At 46.5% G+C, this 19898-nt stretch overlaps 1 protein-coding gene across 2 annotated transcripts in view; it reads right to left on the reverse strand.

The window, feature by feature from the left end:
* Positions 1 to 19898, reverse strand: part of SLC4A11 (solute carrier family 4 member 11) — a 124067-nt gene that overhangs the window by 65453 nt on the left and 38716 nt on the right. For both annotated transcript variants that reach the window (XM_048508828.1, XM_048508827.1), the window contains exons 4-5: positions 15912 to 16143; positions 13972 to 14053 (exon numbers count right to left, since the gene is read on the reverse strand). In XM_048508828.1, the coding sequence (XP_048364785.1) occupies positions 13972 to 14053; positions 15912 to 16143 (314 nt within the window). The remainder of the gene's footprint in view (positions 1 to 13971; positions 14054 to 15911; positions 16144 to 19898) is intronic.

Genomic DNA, 19898 nt, shown 5'->3' on the forward strand with positions numbered 1-19898 from the left:
GGGAAGGGTAGTCACCCATAAGAACATAAGAACAAGCCAGCTGGATCAGACCAGAGTCCATCTAGTCCAGCACTCTGCTACTCGCAGTGGCCCACCAGGTGCCTTTGGGAGCTCACGTGCAGGAGGTGAAAGCAATGGCCTTCTGCTGCTGCTGCTCCTGAGCACCTGGACTGTTAAGGCATTTGAAATCTCAGATCAAAGAGGATCAAGATTGGTAGCCAGAGATCGACTTCTCCTCCATCAATCTGTCCAAGCCCCTTTTTAAGCTATCCAGGTTAGTGGCCATCACCCCCTCCTGTGGCAGCATCTTCCAAACACCAATCACACGTTGCGTGAAGAAGTGTTTCCTTGTATTAGTCCTAATTCTTCCCCCCAGTATTTTCAATGAATGCCCCCTGGTTCCAGTATTGTGAGAAAGAGAGAAAAATTTCTCTCTGTCAACATTTTCTACCCCAGGCATAATTTTATAGACCTCAATCATATCCTAACACACATGGATGCTCAACACCCAAGATGGAACAAAGTGTACTTTTAAAAGAAGATGACAAAGGGCTGGACAGCTCGGCATCTACAGAAAGGACAGCAGCTTGCAGGGGCGTACTGCCCAGGGGGTCATATAGGGTCAAATGTCCCCAGGCTGCGGCCATTTAGTCACATGTGGGGCGGAAAATCACCCCCCACACTCCTCCCCCCCCCAGTAGCACAACATAAGCATTTATTGTCATTGTGCACGCACAACGAAAATTTACAGCAGCATTCCTCGATGCACACAATTTCAGACTCATACCCCATCCTCACTTTCCCCTTCCTCCACCCATCCCTACACAGCCCCAAACACATCAACACGAAGTACATACACTGACTTCAAGACAAGTGACTTCAAGACAAGGGAGCAGCAGTGGCGTAGTGGCTAAGAGCAGTGGCTAAGAGCAGGTGCACTCTGATCTGGAGGAACCAGGTTTGATTCCCCGCTCTGCCGCTTGAGCTGTGGAGGCTTATCTGGAGAATTCAGATTAGCCTGTACACTCCCACACACGCCAGCTGGGTGACCTTGGGCTAGTCACAGCTTCTCGGAGCTCTCTCAGCCCCACCTACCTCACAGGGTGTTTGTTGTGAGGGGGGAAGGGCAAGGAGATTGTCAGCCCCTTTGAGTCTCCTGCAGGAGAGAAAGGGGGGATATAAATCCAAACTCTTCTTCTTCTTCTTCTTCTTCTTCTTAATGTGATAGTGACTTTGAGATGACCTGGTGCAAAAAAAAATGTTGTTTGGTCATGGTGGGGGAGGGCAGTCGCCCATGTGGGAAACTCAGATTTCGCACGAGGCTACATTTTCCTGATATGCCTCTGGCGGCTTGCTTTTTAGCAGGTCAGACCATTGGTTCACTAAGTTCTCCTCTTCTCTCCAAAATCCCAGAAAAAGATATTTCCCAGCCCCCGCTGAGACCCGAGTAGCCGTACCAGCGAAATGATCAAACTTAGCATACTGTCCGCCACGCAACAGATGAGAGCTGTCAATTTCAGGCCCCGCCAGCAAAAGACAACAAAATCTTTGTTACCCGGCACTCAATTCTCCAGAATGCTCAAGGAACCAACACTGCCCAGAAGAAAGCTTCTGTCAATTAGCGACCTTAGTACCCCTAAATCTTCCGGCATGTGTCTTTGATATTTAGCAATTTGTGATTTTTAAAATATATTCAGCAGTTTCTACTTAGGGCTCCTTGTACAATTTCTTCACCTTTTAAACACTTAATTCTAGTTTTTAGGGATAAGTCTGTTCCCCTCTTTGGTTCATGCGAGGCTTCTTCTTGTGAACCAGTAAACGTCTTCTCTGTCAATCCCCAGGCGATCTTCATGGTAGGGCAGAGATTTGAATCCAAACCTATTCCAGATCTCCAACCAATACTCTATATCCGTGGTGGTGAACCTTTGACACTCCACATGTTATGGACTACAATTCCCATCAGTCCCTGCCAGCATGGTCAATTGGCCATGCTGGCAGGGGCTGATGGGAATTGTAGTCCATAACATCTGGAGTGTCAAAGGTTCGCCACCACTGCTCTATATAAACTGTTCGACTGAGCCTCATTCTCCTTTGGAGACAGGTGGGAGGTGTTTGATCTACTGACCTCCTTCCACTTCGTGGTGCAGTGGTTAAGAGCAGGTGGATTCTAATCTGGAGAACCGGGTTTGATTCCCCATTCCTCCACCTGAGTGGCAGACTCTTATCTGGTGGCAGACTCTTATTTGGTGAACCAGATGTGTTTCTACACTCCTACATTCCTGCTTGGTGACCTTGGGCTAGTCACAGTTCTCTCAGGACTCTCACAGCCTCACCTACCTCTGGGGAAAGGAAGGGAAAGGAGCTTGTAAGCCACCTTGAGTCTCATTACAGGAGAGAAAGGTGGGGTATAAGTCCAAACAACAATAATAACTCTCCTCCTCCTCCTCCTTCAACACCCCAACCCCGGATTTTACTACCACCCCCCAATAGTCAGCTACAGCACAGAAAAATATACATGAGACAGGTAATCCCTCTCATACATTGGAAGCAAGGCACTAGCGAGGTGTCTTCGTCCATTTCTTGTTTGCTAGCATGAATTTCCTGATAGCAGACTCTGCAAGCGTCTCACCTGTGCCCTGAACAATAACAGCTTCCACCAATTACTACACTATCTCAGATTCAAGGAAATCAGATCCAAGTATGTGAATCTTACTCTAAATTTACCCCATCTCCCCGATTTAATTAGATTACACTACTTGTTGGACAACCCTGATCCTTCTCTCTGTATGATAGTGGCAGACTTTCTCCTGGAAAATACTAAACGTCAGTAGATTTCCTTCGACCTAACATTTATTTCCTGTTTTGTATATGCTTTTTAATCTGTTTTTATTATTGTTGTACTGTTGCAGCCGCAGAAGGCCATTGCTTTCACATCCTGCAGGTGAGCTCCCAAAGGCACCTGGTGGGCCACTGCGAGTAGCAGAGAGCTGGACTAGATGGACTCTGGTCTGATCCAGCTGGCTTGTTCTTATGTTCTGATGTTGTCTATGCCAATAAAGGCTTGCTTCTCTCTCACACAGTTAATTTCATAAGCTTGACACTTGGAGTTTTATAGTTAAGGGAGAATGCTAGCTATCCCAAAAGCACTAAAGAAGAGACACACTCTTCATCAAGAAATAACAACAGTAACTAATGTCTCACTCCTGTGTCCGGCTTCTCATTCATTTCAGCCTGTTCAACACCTTCGGTGTGAGAGCCCATTATTTTTCCAAGGTCAAACTATAAGGACCTGTATGCTTCACAGTTAACTGAAGCCCCAAAACACAGAAGCGACCTAGAATTGAGGCAGAAAATTACTTGGAAATCGCTTGCAGAAATAATTCGGTGGTGCTCAGCAAATCCAGGACCAAAGCAGAGTTGGCGGAGAGGATGTCATATGAAGATGAATGGTTTGCATTACAGCTAAACGGCTGGTTCGTCTGCTTCCAACGGGACTGCTTTGCAAAGCGACTTCAGCCACCGGTTCGGATAGCTCCGTATTGTCCTCAGGAGCGCAGCACATTGTTGCTGCAGAACCAAATGCCCAGATTTCTCACGTGGATCACTTTCTTCAGAGACGGGAGTCATAAGTCAAGGTTTAGCCTCACAGAGCACAATTAGCTGGCTCTTTCTGCCTCCGCTTTCAGCAGCGACCAGGCTTTCTCAAAACCAAATGAATGTTTCTTAACCACCACGTCAGAAGAAGGCTGCTCTCTAATCGTGCCGCTTGACTTCCAGCAAATGAAAGCGGCAGAACTTTGCCACGCCAACGAGCACGTTCAGGACTGTCCTCATTATCCTGTTTTAATGACAGACAGCATTTGGGCCGTCAGTCACTGAAATTAACTATGGTCTGTGCTCCCCCCTGTATTTTTCTCTCCCATTTGAACGGGGCCACTTGGCACACTACCTGTATTGCTTAATAAACCCTGTTCAAAGGAGAGCCATAATGCTCGCCAGGTTTAATGTTATGCCTTCTGCCTTGTTACATGGCAGATTTAATAAGCAAGAAAAGGCTAAAAGATTGTGCCCATGTAACGATGGCTCAGTTGATTCTCTGGCCCACCAATTACTTCACTGTCTCAGATTCAAGGAAATCAGATCCAAGTATGTGAATCTCACTCCTTTACGTTTACCCGATCTCCCCGACTTAATTAGATTACACTGCTTGTTGGACAATCCTGATCCTTCTCTCTGTATGATAGTGGCAGACTTTCTCCTGGAAATTACTAAATGCCAGTAGATTTCCTTCGTCCTAACATGTATATCCTGTATTGTATATGCTTTTTAATCTGTTTTTATTATTGTTGTACTGCTGTCTATGCCAATAAAGGCTTGCTTCACTATGGTCTGTCTTCTGATCGGATCCCAAGGACAGCAACGAGGTGGATACCTCCTGGTAGAGTAATAGAGTCAAAGAGTTGGAAGAGACCCCAAGGGCCATCAAGTCCAACCCCCTGCCATGCAGGAACACACAATCAAAGCACACCTGACATATGACCATCCAGCCTCTCTTTAAAAACCTCCAAAGAAGGAGACTCCACCACACTCCGAGGCAGTGCATTCCACAGTCCAACAGCCCTGACTGCCAGGAAGGTTTTCCTGATGTTGAGGTGGAATCTCTTTCCCTTCACCTTGAACCCATGACTCCATGTCGTAGCCTCTGGAGCAGCAGCAGCAGCAGCAGAAGCAGAAGAAGAAGAAGAAGAGTTTGGATTTATATCCCTCCTTTCTCTCCTGCAGGAGACTCAAAGGGGCTGACAATCTCCATGCCCTTCCCCCCTCACAACAAACACCCTGTGAGGTGGGTGGGGCTGAGAGAGCTCCGAGAAGCTGTGACTAGCCCAAGGTCACCCAGCTGGCGTGTGTGGGAGTGTACAGGCTAATCTGAATTCCCCAGATAAGCCTCCACAGCTCAGGCGGCAGAGCTGGGAATCAAACCTGGTTCCTCCAGATCAGAGTGCACCTGCTCTTAGCCACTGCTCTTAGCCACTACGACAAGCTTGCTCCCTCGCCAACATGACACCCCTTCAAATATCTAAACATGGCTACCATGTCACCTCTTAACCTTCTCTTCACCAAACTTAACATGCCAAATGACAGCGAGGATGCCCTTGAAACACCTGGAGGGGAACATTTGAGCAAGACCTGAAGGCACTGAATATTGCACGGGAAGAGGCTGAAACGCTTACCCAAGACCGGAAATGCTGGAGAGCACTTGTTGCCTGATATGCTACTTAGCATGGGGGGAATCTAACTAACTAACTAACTAACTAACTGACTGACTGACTGACTGACTGACTGACTGACTGACTGACTAACTAACTAACTAACTAACTAACTAACTAACTAACTAACTGTCTTCTGATATTGACAGAATCAAGTGGGTACAGAAGAGAGTAACGAGGATGATCAAAACCTGGAGACCAAAACCTATGAGGAAAAGCTGAGGGACTTGGGAATGTTCAGTCTGGAGAAGAGGAGGTTGAGGGAGGGGACATGATTTGAAGAAGAAGAAGAGTTTGGATCTATATCCCCCCTTTCTCTCCTTTAAGGAGACTCAAGGTGGCTTTCAAGCTCCTTTCCCTTCCTCTCCGCACAACAGACATCTTGTGGGGTAGGTGGGCCTGAGAGAGTTCTGAAGAACTGTGACCGGCCAACGGTCACCCAGCAGGAATGTAGGAGTGCGGAAACACATCTGGTTCACCAGATAAGCCTCCGCCACTCAGGTGGAGGAGTGGGGAATCAAACCCAGTTCTCCAGATTAAAATCCACCTGCTCTTAACCACTGCGCCACACTGGCTCTCTTAAAGTATTTGAAAAGCAGTCACTTTGGGGGAGGGAAGGGAGCTGTTCCCGGTTGCAGAAGAGGATCGGACTCACCAACTTCAAATTATGGGAAGAATAATGGGTTTATGCTAAATTATGGGTTTAAAATATGGGAGGAAAGCTACAAACTGGGAAATAGGGAAAAAAATTTTCCAGTGAGAATAGTTCGACACCGGAATCAGCTGCCTGGGGAGATGGTGAGCCCCCCCCTCACTGGCAATCTTCAAGGAACATCTGGATGAACACCTGTCGGGGATGCTCTAGTCCAGTGATGGCGAACCTTTTTGAGACCGAGTGCCCAAATTGCAACCCCAAACCCACTTGTTTATCGCAAAGTGCCAACACGGCAATTTAACCTGAATACTGAGGTTTTAGTTTAGAAAAAAACAGTTGGCTCCGAGGTGTGCACTACTCGGGAGTAAGCTTGGCGGTAGTCGGTGGCTCTGCTTTGAAGCAACCTTTTCCAATGGGTGAATCACGACCCTAGGAGGGTTTACTCAGAAGCAAGCACCATTGCCAGCAACTGAGCTTACTCCCAGGTAAAGGATCGCACTTTAGTTCTTCGCATGAAAATTAGTGGGGTTTAACAGCATTTATCAGGGTTACCTACACTGCTTCCCAAAAACTAGGCCTTAGGTTTAATGCTAATAATCGAGCCCAGCGGCCCAGGCCAGCCTAGGTGTGTGTGTGTGGGGGGGTGACTCTGTTTGCGCGTGCCCACAGAGAGAGCTCTGAGTGCCACCTCTGGCACCCGTGCCATAGGTTCGCCACCACTGCTCTAGGCCGATCTTGAATAAAGCAGAGAGTTGGACTAGATGGCCTCTGTGGCCCCTTCCAACTCTACGACGCTATGATAAGCTACCGAAAGCTGCTGCTTTCTGACTGCCATGGGAAGCAAAGAAGCCACAAAATCTCGTGGCACTTCTGACATGTGGTTTAAATTATTAGGGGACTGCTTATCCTTGGTTGGTTCTTGCTGTATCGTAATACTGGATGTTTTGAAGGCAACATTATGAGTCTCAGGAGAAAGGAGGCCTAGAAACGCTATATACATATATATGAATTGCAGGAGTAAGGCCCTCTGGTTGCTTCTAATCTTGTCTAAAACAACAGAACTTCAATGACGCATGAACCCGCCTGACAGGAATTTGATCCTTGGCCCATCAAGGTGACTGTTCTCTACTCTGACTCACCACCTCTCCCCAACATCTCAGACCTTTCAATCACCTATAACCTGAGTGGTCAACTGGAGATGCCGGGGATTGTACCTGAACTGGATGCTTTAGCTTTACTCTGAGGTACAGCCCCTCTCTGAAAATGACAAATTATAAATAGAATCATAGAACCAAGGAATTAAAAAGTTGAAAGGGCATCTATTCCTGCTCCCGGTACTATGAGAGAAGACGGACAGCGTTCCTGATAAATAATTGTCCAATCTCTGCTCAAAGACACGTCAGAGGAGGGAGAAGTCATGACACCCCTCAGCCTCTGATTCTACCATCCGACTGCCCTTATTGTTAAAAAGTTTTCCCCTAATTTCCTGCTGGCCTCTCCTGCCGGCTTCATGTGTCCACGCGCTCCTTCCACAGTCCCGTCAAGTAAGCCGATTCCATGCAACTTTTCAGAAAACCTGTCAAGATGACAACCAAAGTCTCAAAAAAACCTCACCCCCTCCAGCTCAATAAATCACTCAAGTAGGCAAGATGGAAATGTCTTTGTGTACGAGATATCATATCTATCAAATTGTGGCATGGGGCGGAAGGGAGAGAAGAGACAATGAAAGATGCTCATTCCATACAGATACAGCCCACCCCGAGCTTCTTCCTGTTGAAATCACTCTTTGAAGGCACCTGACGAGGATTGTGCAATTAGATTGTATCTAGTTTATTTATTTGATAGGCTGCCCTTCCCTGTCAATGGGCCCAGGATGGCTCGCAACAATCACAAGAAGAAGAAGAAGAAGAAGAAGAAGAAGAAGAAGAAGAAGAAGAAGAAGGAGAAGGAGAAGGAGAAGGAGAAGGAGAAGGAGAAGGAGAAGGAGAAGGAGCAGGAGCAGGAGCAGGAGCAGGAGCAGGAGCAGGAGCAGAAGGAGGAGGAGGAGAAGGAGAAGGAGAAGGAGGAGCAGGAGGAGGAGCAGGAGGAGGAGCAGGAGGAGGTGGAGGGGGGAGGGGAGGGGAAGGAGGGGGGAGGGGGAGGGAGAGGGGGAGGGGGAGGAGTAGTAGTAGTTCAGATTTATATCCCACTTTTCTCTCCTGTTAGGTGATTCAAGGTGGCTTACAAGCCCTTTCCCTTCCTCTCCCCACAACAGACACCTTGTGAGGTAGGTGGGACTGAGAGAGTGCCAAAGAACTGTGACTTGCCCAAGGTCACCCAGCAGGAATGCATACATACATACATAAGCCTTTATTGGCATAGTCAGAAGCAAATACATAAATCAGGAGCAAATGCATGAATACATGATAGATAAAAAGGCCCCACGGGGAGCACAACAAGTACGTTCTACTGAGAACTCTCAGCTATCTCCACAGTGAAATTGGCGACCTCTTCACAAAGACCAGGGTCCGAGTTGTTTAACAATAGAGATAACCTAGTCAGATCAGGCAGCCCAGATTGGAAGAAAAAATGTAAGTTGGTATATTTAGATCTGATGTTATCAAATCTGGTGCAGTTCAAGAGTTGGTGAGTCAGGGTTTCAACCACATTAAGCTTACAACTGCATAGCCTTGCAGATTTTTCTAAATTGCTAAACCTACCCTTTAATAGGGCAGAGGGCATAACCTTAAATCGCGCAATGGTAAGGGCTCTCCTTGCGCGTGGGTTCGTTAAAGTATGGAGGTAGTAGGCCATACGTCTCTGCTCAAATGGAATTAAGGGTTGTGTTGGAGAGCAGGTTCGTTTGGCTGCTAGATGTAAATTTGCAAGTTCTAGATCTAAAAGCCGATCTCTGAGCCTATTGTACGCTTCTGGACAGGACATTAGGTAGAGTGATTCAATAGGCAGGCCGATGGAAATAATCTTTCTCTCGATTAGAGAGACCCAGCAGCAATGTAGGGGTGCGGAAACACATCTGGTTCACCAGATAAGCCTCTGCCACTCAGGTAGAGGGGTGGAGAATCAAACTCAGTTCTCCAGATTAGAATCCACCTGCTCTTGACCACTACACCATTATCATCGTAAGACATTACATAACCTAACTCGTAGATGGAAGTTAATTGAGAAGGAATGAGCAAAAACAGAAGAATGTCATCAATACCCAAGGGAAAGAAAGGGAAGAGACAGGGAAAGGAAGGCCAGTCAAGTGGGAAACCCATCACTGCCCTCAGTTATGAGAACCAGCGTGGTGTAGTGGAGTTAGTGCTGAAGCTACACATGGAATCAGGAAAACCAAAAGAAAGCGTAGTAGGGAAGCTAGTACATCTGTGTCCTCCCTCGACATCACCCTCCTCCCCCAAACAGCGTCCTTTGGCAAGCTTGCATCTAGGGAGAAGCAAATCCCAACAGCGGATTTGCTCTCCACTCCTTTGTATGGGGCTGTTGGTCATTAATGGCAAGTCACATTAAGGTGTCTTGTATTGAATAGGGTTGGAGATTCGGACGGTCCGAATCCGGATTTTGACTGAATCTGCATTGTTTCGGATGGATTCGGAGGAGCAGGGTCCAAATCTGAGCTGTCCGAATCCCATCTGATCCGAATCCATTGGATTCGGATCACCAGCCAAATTGCGTTTTTATTTTTTTGCTGTTTAAACATATTGCTATCTTTGAGGGTCTATAACTTGGGGGCCCCTGAACCAAACTGCACCAAACTTGGGGAACATTATCAGGACAGTATTCAGAAGATACCCTGAAATTTTCATGCCTATACCTTTAAAAATGTACCACCTGCAGGCCAAAACGTGAAAAAACAGCAAAAAAATAAAAACGCATCCGAGAATCTCGGATGTTACCGCAAATTCAGGTATATCCGAGCCTGGCAGGCTTGAAACTGGGGGGATCCGAGCCCATACACTCGAACTGGACCCGAACCCGAACCAGGGCCGAATTTTTCCCCATTTACCAACCCTAGTATTGAATCAGATCTTTGGTCCCTCAAAATCTGTATGGCAGAGTCATATCTAGGAACAATGTAGCCCGGTGCAAAATCTGAGCCCACCCAAAATGTGTGGTTGCCCTCCCCTACCACGACCAAACAACGTTGTTTTGCACCGTTTTTTGCACTGGGGGGAAGGAGGAAGGGCTATTTCCCGCACCCCACGAGACTAAATGGCCACAGCCTGGGGACATTTGGCCCCATATGTCCCCCTGGGTGGTACGTCCCTGCTGTACTGTCTATGTAGGCTGGCAGTGGCTCATCCTCGGTCTAAGGCAGAGATCTCTAAAATAATGTAGGACATTTATTTCATCAAACTGGAGTTTGTGTGGATTTAAACATATCTGAAGCAGCCTATACCGAATCAGAGTCTCAGAACACCAAAATCCGTATTTTCTCAAGATTGGCAGCAGCTCAGACTGAAGACGTTCACATCCCCTATTAATATTTTTATTGGGAGATGCCGGGGATCGAACCTAAATCATTCTGTAGGCCAAGTTCTGCCACTCAGCTATGATCTCTCCCCAATGAGATAATGATAGAATAAAGTTTTCACTCCCAAAAGGATGAAGAGGATCCTTAAAAGGTTTCTCTTTGTATAGTGTTGACACCCCAATGGAACCAGTTGTTTTCTGCTCAATTAAATATGATCTCACTAAGCACAGCCCTGGCCTTTAAGCTGTTCGCCCTTAATAATGGAAGATTATTTGCATTTTTAAACAGCAGTCTGGCACTCGCTTGACACGTCATTCGTATCAGAGATGCGAGAAGATGCATCGCAAAAGACAGGAGCTGGTGGAAAAAAATATGCACATTTTGGACTTCTCTTAGTCAGGCCTGAGATACAGAGGGGCCTTTCTTTAATCTGACAATTTATGCGTACCTTATGATTTCTGTTGGCCATGCCCTGCGTTTGTAACACTTTCCAGACAAAATTACACACTGTCCAACTCACATGGCTGTGAAAAGATTTTTCTAAACCAAATAATGCAATTTTAAATAAAGCCCCAGGACAATCGCTGCAGCAATTAAGGCATCCACGGTTCCCCGGAACAGCTCTTCTATTAATCAGGCACACAAAAGGATTGGGGGGGGGGACCACAAAGAAAGCCGTCCACGGGTCTGTCTGACATCACTGGCTCGAAATGTATTTCTCGGCCCTCACTTACCAGAGAAGGAAGCATTACTCATGGACTCTGAATTATTCAGACCTGCGGGCTCCCACCCGCAGAAGGGAAATATGGAATTTACAGCGGCCTGCTGAATGCATTTAATTAAACTGAACACTTGTTCCACACCACGTCTCTTGCACAAAGCTGTGGGAGGACAGAAAAGCCCAGACAGGTGCGTTGCGAACCGCTCCAGCAGAACACACCAGAGAGGGGGTCAAAAGGGGACAGTCCCCTCTTGCCTTACAGCATTGAGGGCTTACAGTTTCTTGACAAGAGGACATCAGTTCTGTAGTAGATGGCTAACTTATTTTTGAGGATTGTTGGTGTATTTTTAAACTAACTGTGTCATGGTGAGAAACGCATCTTACCATGACATGCCTTTGAAGATCGTAGACGCAGGCAAAACATTAGGAGCAAAGTATTGTCGAAGGCTTTCACGGCCTGACTCATCTGGTTGTTGTGGGCTTTCCGGGCTGTGTGGCTGTGGTCTGGTAGATCTTGTTCCTAACATTTCACCTGCATCTGTGGCTGGCATCTTCAGAAGAGTATCACAGAGCATAAGCATAAGCATTTTATTGTCATTGTGCATGCACAACGAAATTTACAGCAGCATTCCTCGATGCACACCATTTCAGACTCATACCCCGTCCTCACTTTCCCCTTCCTCCACCCATCCCTACACAGCCCCAAACACATCAACAAGAAGCCGTGGAGTTCAGCATCGCCACAGCTCTACAGTAGAAGCTGTCTGTAAGCCTCTTTGTCCTAGTTTTGATAGACCTGTATCGTCTGCCGGATGGTAGCAGTTCAAAAAGAGAGTGTGCTGGATGAGACGGGTCTCTCAGAATATTTTGGGCTTTTTTTAGGCTTCGGGAATTATAGAGTTCTTCCAAGGAGGGGAGAGGGCAGCCGATAATCCTCTGTGCAGTAGTGATCACCCTTTGGAGCGCCTTCCTATCTGCCTATCTGCCACTTCCTATCTGCCACTGTGAGAGAGAACTGGACACAGTGTGTAACACACTTCTCTCTGTGATACACCTCTGAAGATGCCAGCCACAGATGCAGATGTGAAACATTAGGAACAAGATCTACCAGACCACGGCCACACAGCCCGGAAAGCCCACCACAACCAGTTAGGAGCAAAAATTACCAAACCACTGGAACAGAGTCCAGAAGACCCACAGCAACCAGTTGATTCCAGCCTTTGATAATACATATCTGCCTATTTCTTGGAGGTTAATGGACAATCAATGGAAATGAACCCTCCGTGTCCTTATGATATCTGTGCCCTTACGACATGTGTTGCAATACTGGAGAGATAAATGCTCATCTCCTGTAAATCAGTTCATCAAGAAACTTACAACTTTATCAGTGTTTGAATGCATGAGTGTGAAGAATCCCTCACATCTTCCAATATCACCAAGGCAGGGAAACCACTCACTGACCCGGCTTGTCAGAATTTCCCCACCATTTTCCTGCCAGGGACTGAGGTGCTTCAGAAATGGTAGCATTTTGTGTCAAGAAGCGCTTTTCCTCAGTCCTGTAACATACTCTGAGAATATGACGGAAGCCCGTTATTTTAAAAACTTCCTTGGCAAACCCTTTAAATAAGGCACACAAAATAATAATACTAAGGCAGAGATGACTCAAACAGAATATCAAGTTTATTTGACAGAGAGTGGAGATGGGGATGGGAGAAGAATAACTTGGAGAAAGGAATGCATAAGGCGAATAAGCAAGAGAAACAATTACAGAAGAGCTTGTCACAGAGATTTAGAGTTTTTGGTTTTCAACACAGCAGCTAAGTTTGTTTCGTTTCAGTTCTTACAGTTCAGTTCAGCTTAGATGTTGTATAGTTTCTTAGATGTTTCACAGATTGTACAGCTCCTTTTTTACTTCAAGGTGTTTTGGCTTGTTCACTTTCACCCAGGTTTCTGACTGGCTTGGTACATAGACTTAGCTCCCTCTCTATTAGAAAACACTCAAATAAAACATAAACCCTCTACTGAGGAAACTCAAAGCAAAACCCCATAACCCAGACCAACTGGTATATAAGAATCCTTCCCTCACTGGAAGATATTCCTCCATGGTGGCATTCCAGCTTGGCCTTTCAATAAACCTCTCCCTCAGTTCAAACCTATCTGTGTATGTTTGCAACGTGCCACTGACTACCCAAACTTTACCAGTTCTAATCATTCAATAAGGAAAATTATACACCTGTTCTGAAATCATGTTCTGAAATTATGTTCTGAAATTATTTCAGTTTCTGGAGCAGGAAATCAAATCTATCTCCACCTGCTCTTAACCACCACACACCACTGGTTAAGAAGATCTTAATGAATGAGCAGGCAGGCCTTTCATTATAACTCCTTCCCATTCACCCATTGGCAACCCAGCAAATCTCGGCCTACAGAAGGGTTATGGAGAACTAAGGAAACAATTTTGGAACAAAGAGAAAAATTATACCAGCAGTCAACCAGGAAAGAGGGCTCTGGGTTCTGGCACATGATAGAACCCTGAGCTGCTAGGTTTCCAGGTGCAAAGTCTTCCGAACCTTTGGCACTCCAGATGTTGTGGACTACAATTCCCATCAGCCCCTGCCACCACCCATTCCTACATTAAAGGGTGATTTTGTGGATCACTGTAAAGCATCCTCAGCACATAACGAACTACAAGTATTATTAGTGGACTAGGTTTGTTAGCCAAGATTCTGAAATCCCTCTGAATTAGCATTTACTAGCATCCCTTTGGAAAACCTCTAAGTGCAGACAAAAGGTAGAACAGATAAAATGAAAGGTCTGCTTAAAATATACAACAGACGGTGGACCAAGCTGTACTCACATGATACAGAGCCAGGACTGCTGATACTGCACCCCCGTGACGGTCGCTGTGACACCCTGAATTGTATCCGACAGGAGGTGAACTGTCCCCCGCAAAAAAAAGAAAGAAAGAAGACAAGTTGCAGTGAGTTTAAGAATTAGGGCTGCCTCACACAGCCGGCAGTGGCATATCTGCCTAGGGACCAGGGGTACCCCTTGTCCCCGGGTGCCACTCTTCTGGTCACGTGGGGGGCACAAAATCGACCCCCCACGTGACCAGGAAGTCCTGCTGTCTCGTTGTTTTCGCGTGCCTCGACCCCATCCGAGGCACACTTCCTGCTGCCTCCAAGCGCCCTCAACCCCACCCTGGACTCCCCCCTCTCTTCAGAAGTGACTGCAGGCTGCTGGCTGGGAACCCAGCCAGCAAGGGGAGTCGGGGGGGGGAGGTGGGCACCCTAGACCTTGCCCATGTCCATGGTGACATGGGCAGGGCTGAGGGCAGTGAGGGTGGAGCCTGGGGGCATCAGGGGTGGAGCTAGGATGGTGGGGGCAGAGCCTGGGGGGCGTCCTGGAGACAATTTGTCTCCGGGCGCCATTTGCCCCGGGATGCTTCTGACAGCCGGCCTCGAAACTCCTGATTTAAAAGCTTGGGCCGTAAGTGTTGAGGAAGACCAACACCTGAGATGCCAGAGGGCCGCTGCCTATCTGAGCAGAGAATTCTAATCTCGACAGACCACAGGGTCCGATCCCGTATAAGGAAGAGTCACTGTCTAAATGTTTTTCCAAAGGGCCATTTTCCCTTGTTGTCTCTCCACTGTGGGTTGACCAGCTCAGGAGATCAGGGGACTAAGCAGTTATCATCATAAAGACATGAGCATTGAAAAGATAAAATAATATCCCAGCCTCCAAGTGTGACATTCCTTTGCGTGAACATGCAGGAGAAAGTTTGGAACACACACACATATTTGAACACACTCACTCACGTGGGTGTTGGATGTAGTAAATGTTTATTTACGAAAATAGGTGTTTTTATTATTTTTTATTTTTAAGGGAACTAGTGGTATAGTTTTTCACTCTCAGATTCTTAAAATTTGTTTTATATTAAATACCCACACACATGTGCATGTGTATACGTTTGTGTGTGAACATAAAACACACACAAAGTAGTATAGTTTCCCATTTTTAAGAAAATTCTACCGTTTTTACATTCTCAGATTCTCAAAATTTGTTTTATATTTTTTAAATATATATTTTAAAATATATATGTGTGTGTGTGATTGAGTGTGTGCGTGAACATGAAACAGCCTGGAAAATTCACAAAGCCAGAACATAAAACAAATTTCAAGAATGTGTATCCATTCTACACACACACACACACACACACACACACACACACACACACTCACTCACTCACTCACTCACTCACTCACTCACTCACTCACTCACTCACTCACTCACTCACTCACTCACTCACTCTTCCATCATGTCACAGCCGAATGTTGTCTTTTCATGGGGTTTTCAAGGCAAGAGACGTTCAAAGGAGCGTGCCTCTGTTTCACATCCTTGGTATTCCTTGGAAGTCTCCCATCCAAATACACTGTGTAGCAACTTGGACCAGGGCAGGAGAGAGGGGGAGCTGCGCTCAGAGCATGCGTGCGCCCCTGCCACGCCCTCTCTACGCCCCTGCACCGGCGCGCGCCCAGTGTATCGTGCATCCCCCCCTGTCCCCTTGGCGCTACGCCACTGCCTTGGACCATATCTCCAAAGGCCAATCAGAGGACTGGCTGGATGAAAGCTCCACCCACTTTTGAAAAACACCTGGCCAGGTGTCAGATAGCATCATGGTGTTTGTGGTCACCATCTGGGGACCCCTGCTATAAGCCATTGTAATGAGGTGGGTGGGAAGAGACATCCTAATTCTAAGTGTCCTAGAAAGACGAGAAAGACCCGAATGTCTCTTACCGTTCCCTTCTCTAGGGGTCCCTGAATCGGTGAATAAAGTGCTCATGATTTTGTCGAAGTTGCAGCTCGGCTCCGCGTTGTCCGAGTCTTCGGCGAAGTGTTTCAACATCTCCCGGAGGACGTCGTCCAGAGAAGTTGCCGTCTCGTCCAGGATGATACTGGCTCGGGCCAGGAACCCGTCGAGGTCGCGGTGAGCTCTAACTTCCTCTTCAAAATTCTTTAATTTTAGGTACTGTGATTAAAAAAACGGAAGAGTTGGCTATTTAGAATGGTTTCTTTTTAAAAAACCCCACTCAGGTTCAGGTCAAGAAAATTAGAAACTGCTAACAATGATGTAAGATGTTTGGCTGAAAAGTGTCTTTAGGGTCAAAAAAGAGTCCTATTGGACCCTTCTATGCATTATAAGTGTGATTTTGCATGTATGAGGTAGGCTATTATGGGCCTTTTACAAGTGTAAGTTATTTCAATCTGTAATAAATATGTACAATGCTTTAACATTTAGTAGTTGTGTACTTAGTGGCCTTTTAAGCATTTTCTTTAAGCATTTTTTAGGTACTCAATTTTAATTTTGCAGGATTAAGTTTGTTCTTTTGTATGTGTGGATTTCACCCTTCAACTATCCACACACAAAAAAGAGTGGACTCTAATCTGGAGAACCGGGTTTGATTCCTCACTCCTACACAGTGGTGGACTCTTATCTGGTGAACAGGATTTGTTTCCCCCCTCCTACACATAAAGCCTGCTGGGTGACCTTGGGCCAGTCACAGTTCTCTCAGAACTCTCTCCGCTCCACCTGCCCCACAAGGTGTCTGTTGGGGGAAAGGAAAAAAGGAGTTTGTAAACCGCCTCGAGACTCCTTACAGGAGAGAAAGGTGGGGTATAAATCCCAACTCTTCCTCTTCCTCTTCTTCTTCCAGTCAAGGAGCCGCCGGGCCTTGCCTCATTTCGCTCTTCTGCAAAACGTGAGGGGACAAGAACTCCGGCTCTGCGCGCGGTTGTGAAAAAATGGAGATGGGGCAGACCAAAAAGAATGAGATCGATTTTAAAAATGTTATGGTATATTGATTTATAGATTTTATGTTATATTGATTTACTATTCTGGAAACAGTCATGTTGTGAGCCACCTCGAGCCCTTCGGGGATGAGGCGGCCTATAAATTTAATAAATAAATAGATAGATAGATTAGCTAGATTAGCTAGATTAGCTAGATAGATAGATAGATAGATAGATAGATAGATAGATAGATAGATAGATAGATAGATAGATAGATAGATAGATAGATAGATAGATAGATAGATAGATAGATAGATAGATAGATAGATAGATAGATAGATAGATAGATAGATAGATAGATAAAGAGCCTTTTGACAGGTAAATAGTGGCTCTCTTCAGGCTGTCCAGATCTTTGTGTGGCCAGCCTCATTCCTCAGGCACCCCTGGGAGAAGCCGGGTGCCTGCTAAGGATCAAGACGGGCTTCCTCTCCACCCAAGGAAGCATATTATGGGATTCTGTGCCTTCCTCGCCCAGGGGGGCTGTTGCTGGCTGGCTGTGGAAGCCTGACCCAGGGCAGGGGTTAATGGGCAGCGATAAACATCAAAAGGCCATTCCAGGGCTGAGGCTAAAATGGAAGCACCTTGGCAGGCCAGATGAAAGCCCAGACTGCAACGCTGGCACCAGCATCCGCGAAACAGGAAATTTGACTTTCCTTTTAAAATCACTGTAAAGCAATCGGCAGACCCCGGAGGGCAAACCTCGCCATGGCTATCGCAAGCCGTGAATAATTGCCTGCTCTTCCGGCGCAAGCACGAGCCGGCTCTAAGGGCAAGGGACATGTGTGTACTTGGCTCGTTTGGAACCCTCCATGGGAAAGGAGGAGGGAACGCAACTGTGCCTGCCATTCCGAGTGGAAAAACAGCAGGATACGGTAAGATCAAGCAACCGACCCGTGCTCAAAGTGGGCCCTTCGTAAGTAACTTTTAAAAAGTTAGCCATTAAGGCTCCACAACATTTTTATTTATTTTGCTTTTCTCCCTCATCCCCCCAGTGGTGACCCAAAGTGGCTTATGTCATTCTCTTCTTCTCCATTTTATGCTCACAACAACCCTATGAAGTAGGTTAGGCTGAGTGTGTGACTCGACCAAGGTCATCTAGGGAGCCTTCAGAACTGAAACTGAACATGAGTCAGCAGTGTGATGCGGCAGCCAAGAAAGCCAATGTGATTCTGAGCTGTATCAATAGGAGTAAAGTGTGCAGATCGAGGGATGCAATTGTACCTCTCTATTCTGCATTGGTTAGACCTCACCTGGAATATTATGTACAGTTCTAAGCACCACAATTCAGGAAGGATATTGACAAGTTGGAATGGGTCCAGAGGAAGGCAACCAAAATGGTAAAAGGTCTAGAGCAGGGGTAGGGAACCTGCGGCTCTCCAGATGTTCAGGAACTACAATTCCCATCAGCCCCTACCAGCATGGCCAATTGGCCATGCTGACAGAGGCTGATGGGAATTGTAGTTCCTGAACATCTGGAGAGCCGCAGGTTCCCTACCCCTGGTCTAGAGTCTGTGCCCTATGAGGAGAGACTTAGGGAGCTGGGGATGTTTAGTCTGGAGAAGCGAAGGTTAAGAAGTGACATGATAGCCCTGTTTAGATCTTTGAAGGGATGTCATTTCAAAGAGGGAGCAAGCTTGTTTTCTGCTGCTCCAGAGACTAGGACCAGGAATGATGGGTTCAAGGTGAAAGAAAAGAAATTCCACCTAAACATCAGGAAAAACTTCCTGACAGTAAGGGCTGTTTGACAGTGGAATGCACTACCTCGGAGGGTGGTGCAGTCTCCTTCTTTGGAGGTTCTTCAAGAGAGGCTGGATGGTCATTTATCAGGAGTGCTTTGATGGTGTGTTCCTGCATTTCAGGGGGTTGGACTTGATGGCCTTTGGGGTCTCTTCCAACTCTATGACTCTAGGACAGAGCAGGGAATCGAACTTGGCTCTCCCAGATCCCAGTTCATTCCTCTAGCCCAGTGATGGCGAACCGTTTTGAGACCAAGTGCCCAAGCTGCAACCCCAAACCCACTTATTTATCGCAAAGTGCCAACACGGCAATTTAACCTGAATACTGAGGTTTTAGTTTAGAAAAAATGGTTGTCTCTGAGGCATGCGTTACTCGGGAGTAAGCTTGGTGGTAGAAGGTGGCTTTGCTTTGAAGCAGCCATGCAATTCTTCGAACAGGTGAATCATGACCCTAGGAGGATTTACTCAGAAGCAAGCCACATTGCCAGCAACTGAGCTTACTCCCAGGTAAAGGATCGCACTTTAGTTCTTCGCATGAAAATCAGTGGGGTTTAACAGCGCTTAACAGGGTTACCTACACTGCTTCCCCAAAACTAGGTCTTAGGTTTAATGCTAATAATTGAGCCCAGCGATCCAGGCCAGCCTAGATATGTGTGTGTGTGTGTGGGGGGGGGGGCATTTTCTCCCCCCCACATGATGAACTCTGTTTGTTCCGTGCCATAGGTTCGCCATCACTGCTCTAGCCACTACACCACACCGGCTCTCATCCATATGTGTTCATCCTTTGCGCTTTCCTGCTAGCAGTGAATGTCCTTGATTCTGACTGATGAAATTGGAAGGGTGCTCATTCATCAGGGTGGATCGAGATGTCTAAACTTCCCACAGCAAGGTGACTTTTGCACTCATTTACCAGAAAAATCCATACGAACTGGGCCGTCCGAAGCGGTCCAAAGTGCAATGCACGTTACTGCAGTTTGCAATAGAAGTAACCGTAGAATGCATTTTTGGGGCACGACTCCAGCTCTGCAGTCTCTGTCTTTTAAAACTTTACAGAATAATCTATCCACAGCTTATTAAGCTACTGATCCTTAAGTAGACATTCTGGCCTAAATCAAGGAGGAGAATATTCAGCCCAGCCCTATGAAACGTTTTCTTAAAATCAGGTCTCAGTGAGTTCCAAATGTCTTACTTCCACATG

The sequence above is a fragment of the Sphaerodactylus townsendi genome, linkage group LG10 (assembly GCF_021028975.2).
Source record: "Sphaerodactylus townsendi isolate TG3544 linkage group LG10, MPM_Stown_v2.3, whole genome shotgun sequence".
Lineage (NCBI taxonomy): Eukaryota > Metazoa > Chordata > Lepidosauria > Squamata > Sphaerodactylidae > Sphaerodactylus > Sphaerodactylus townsendi.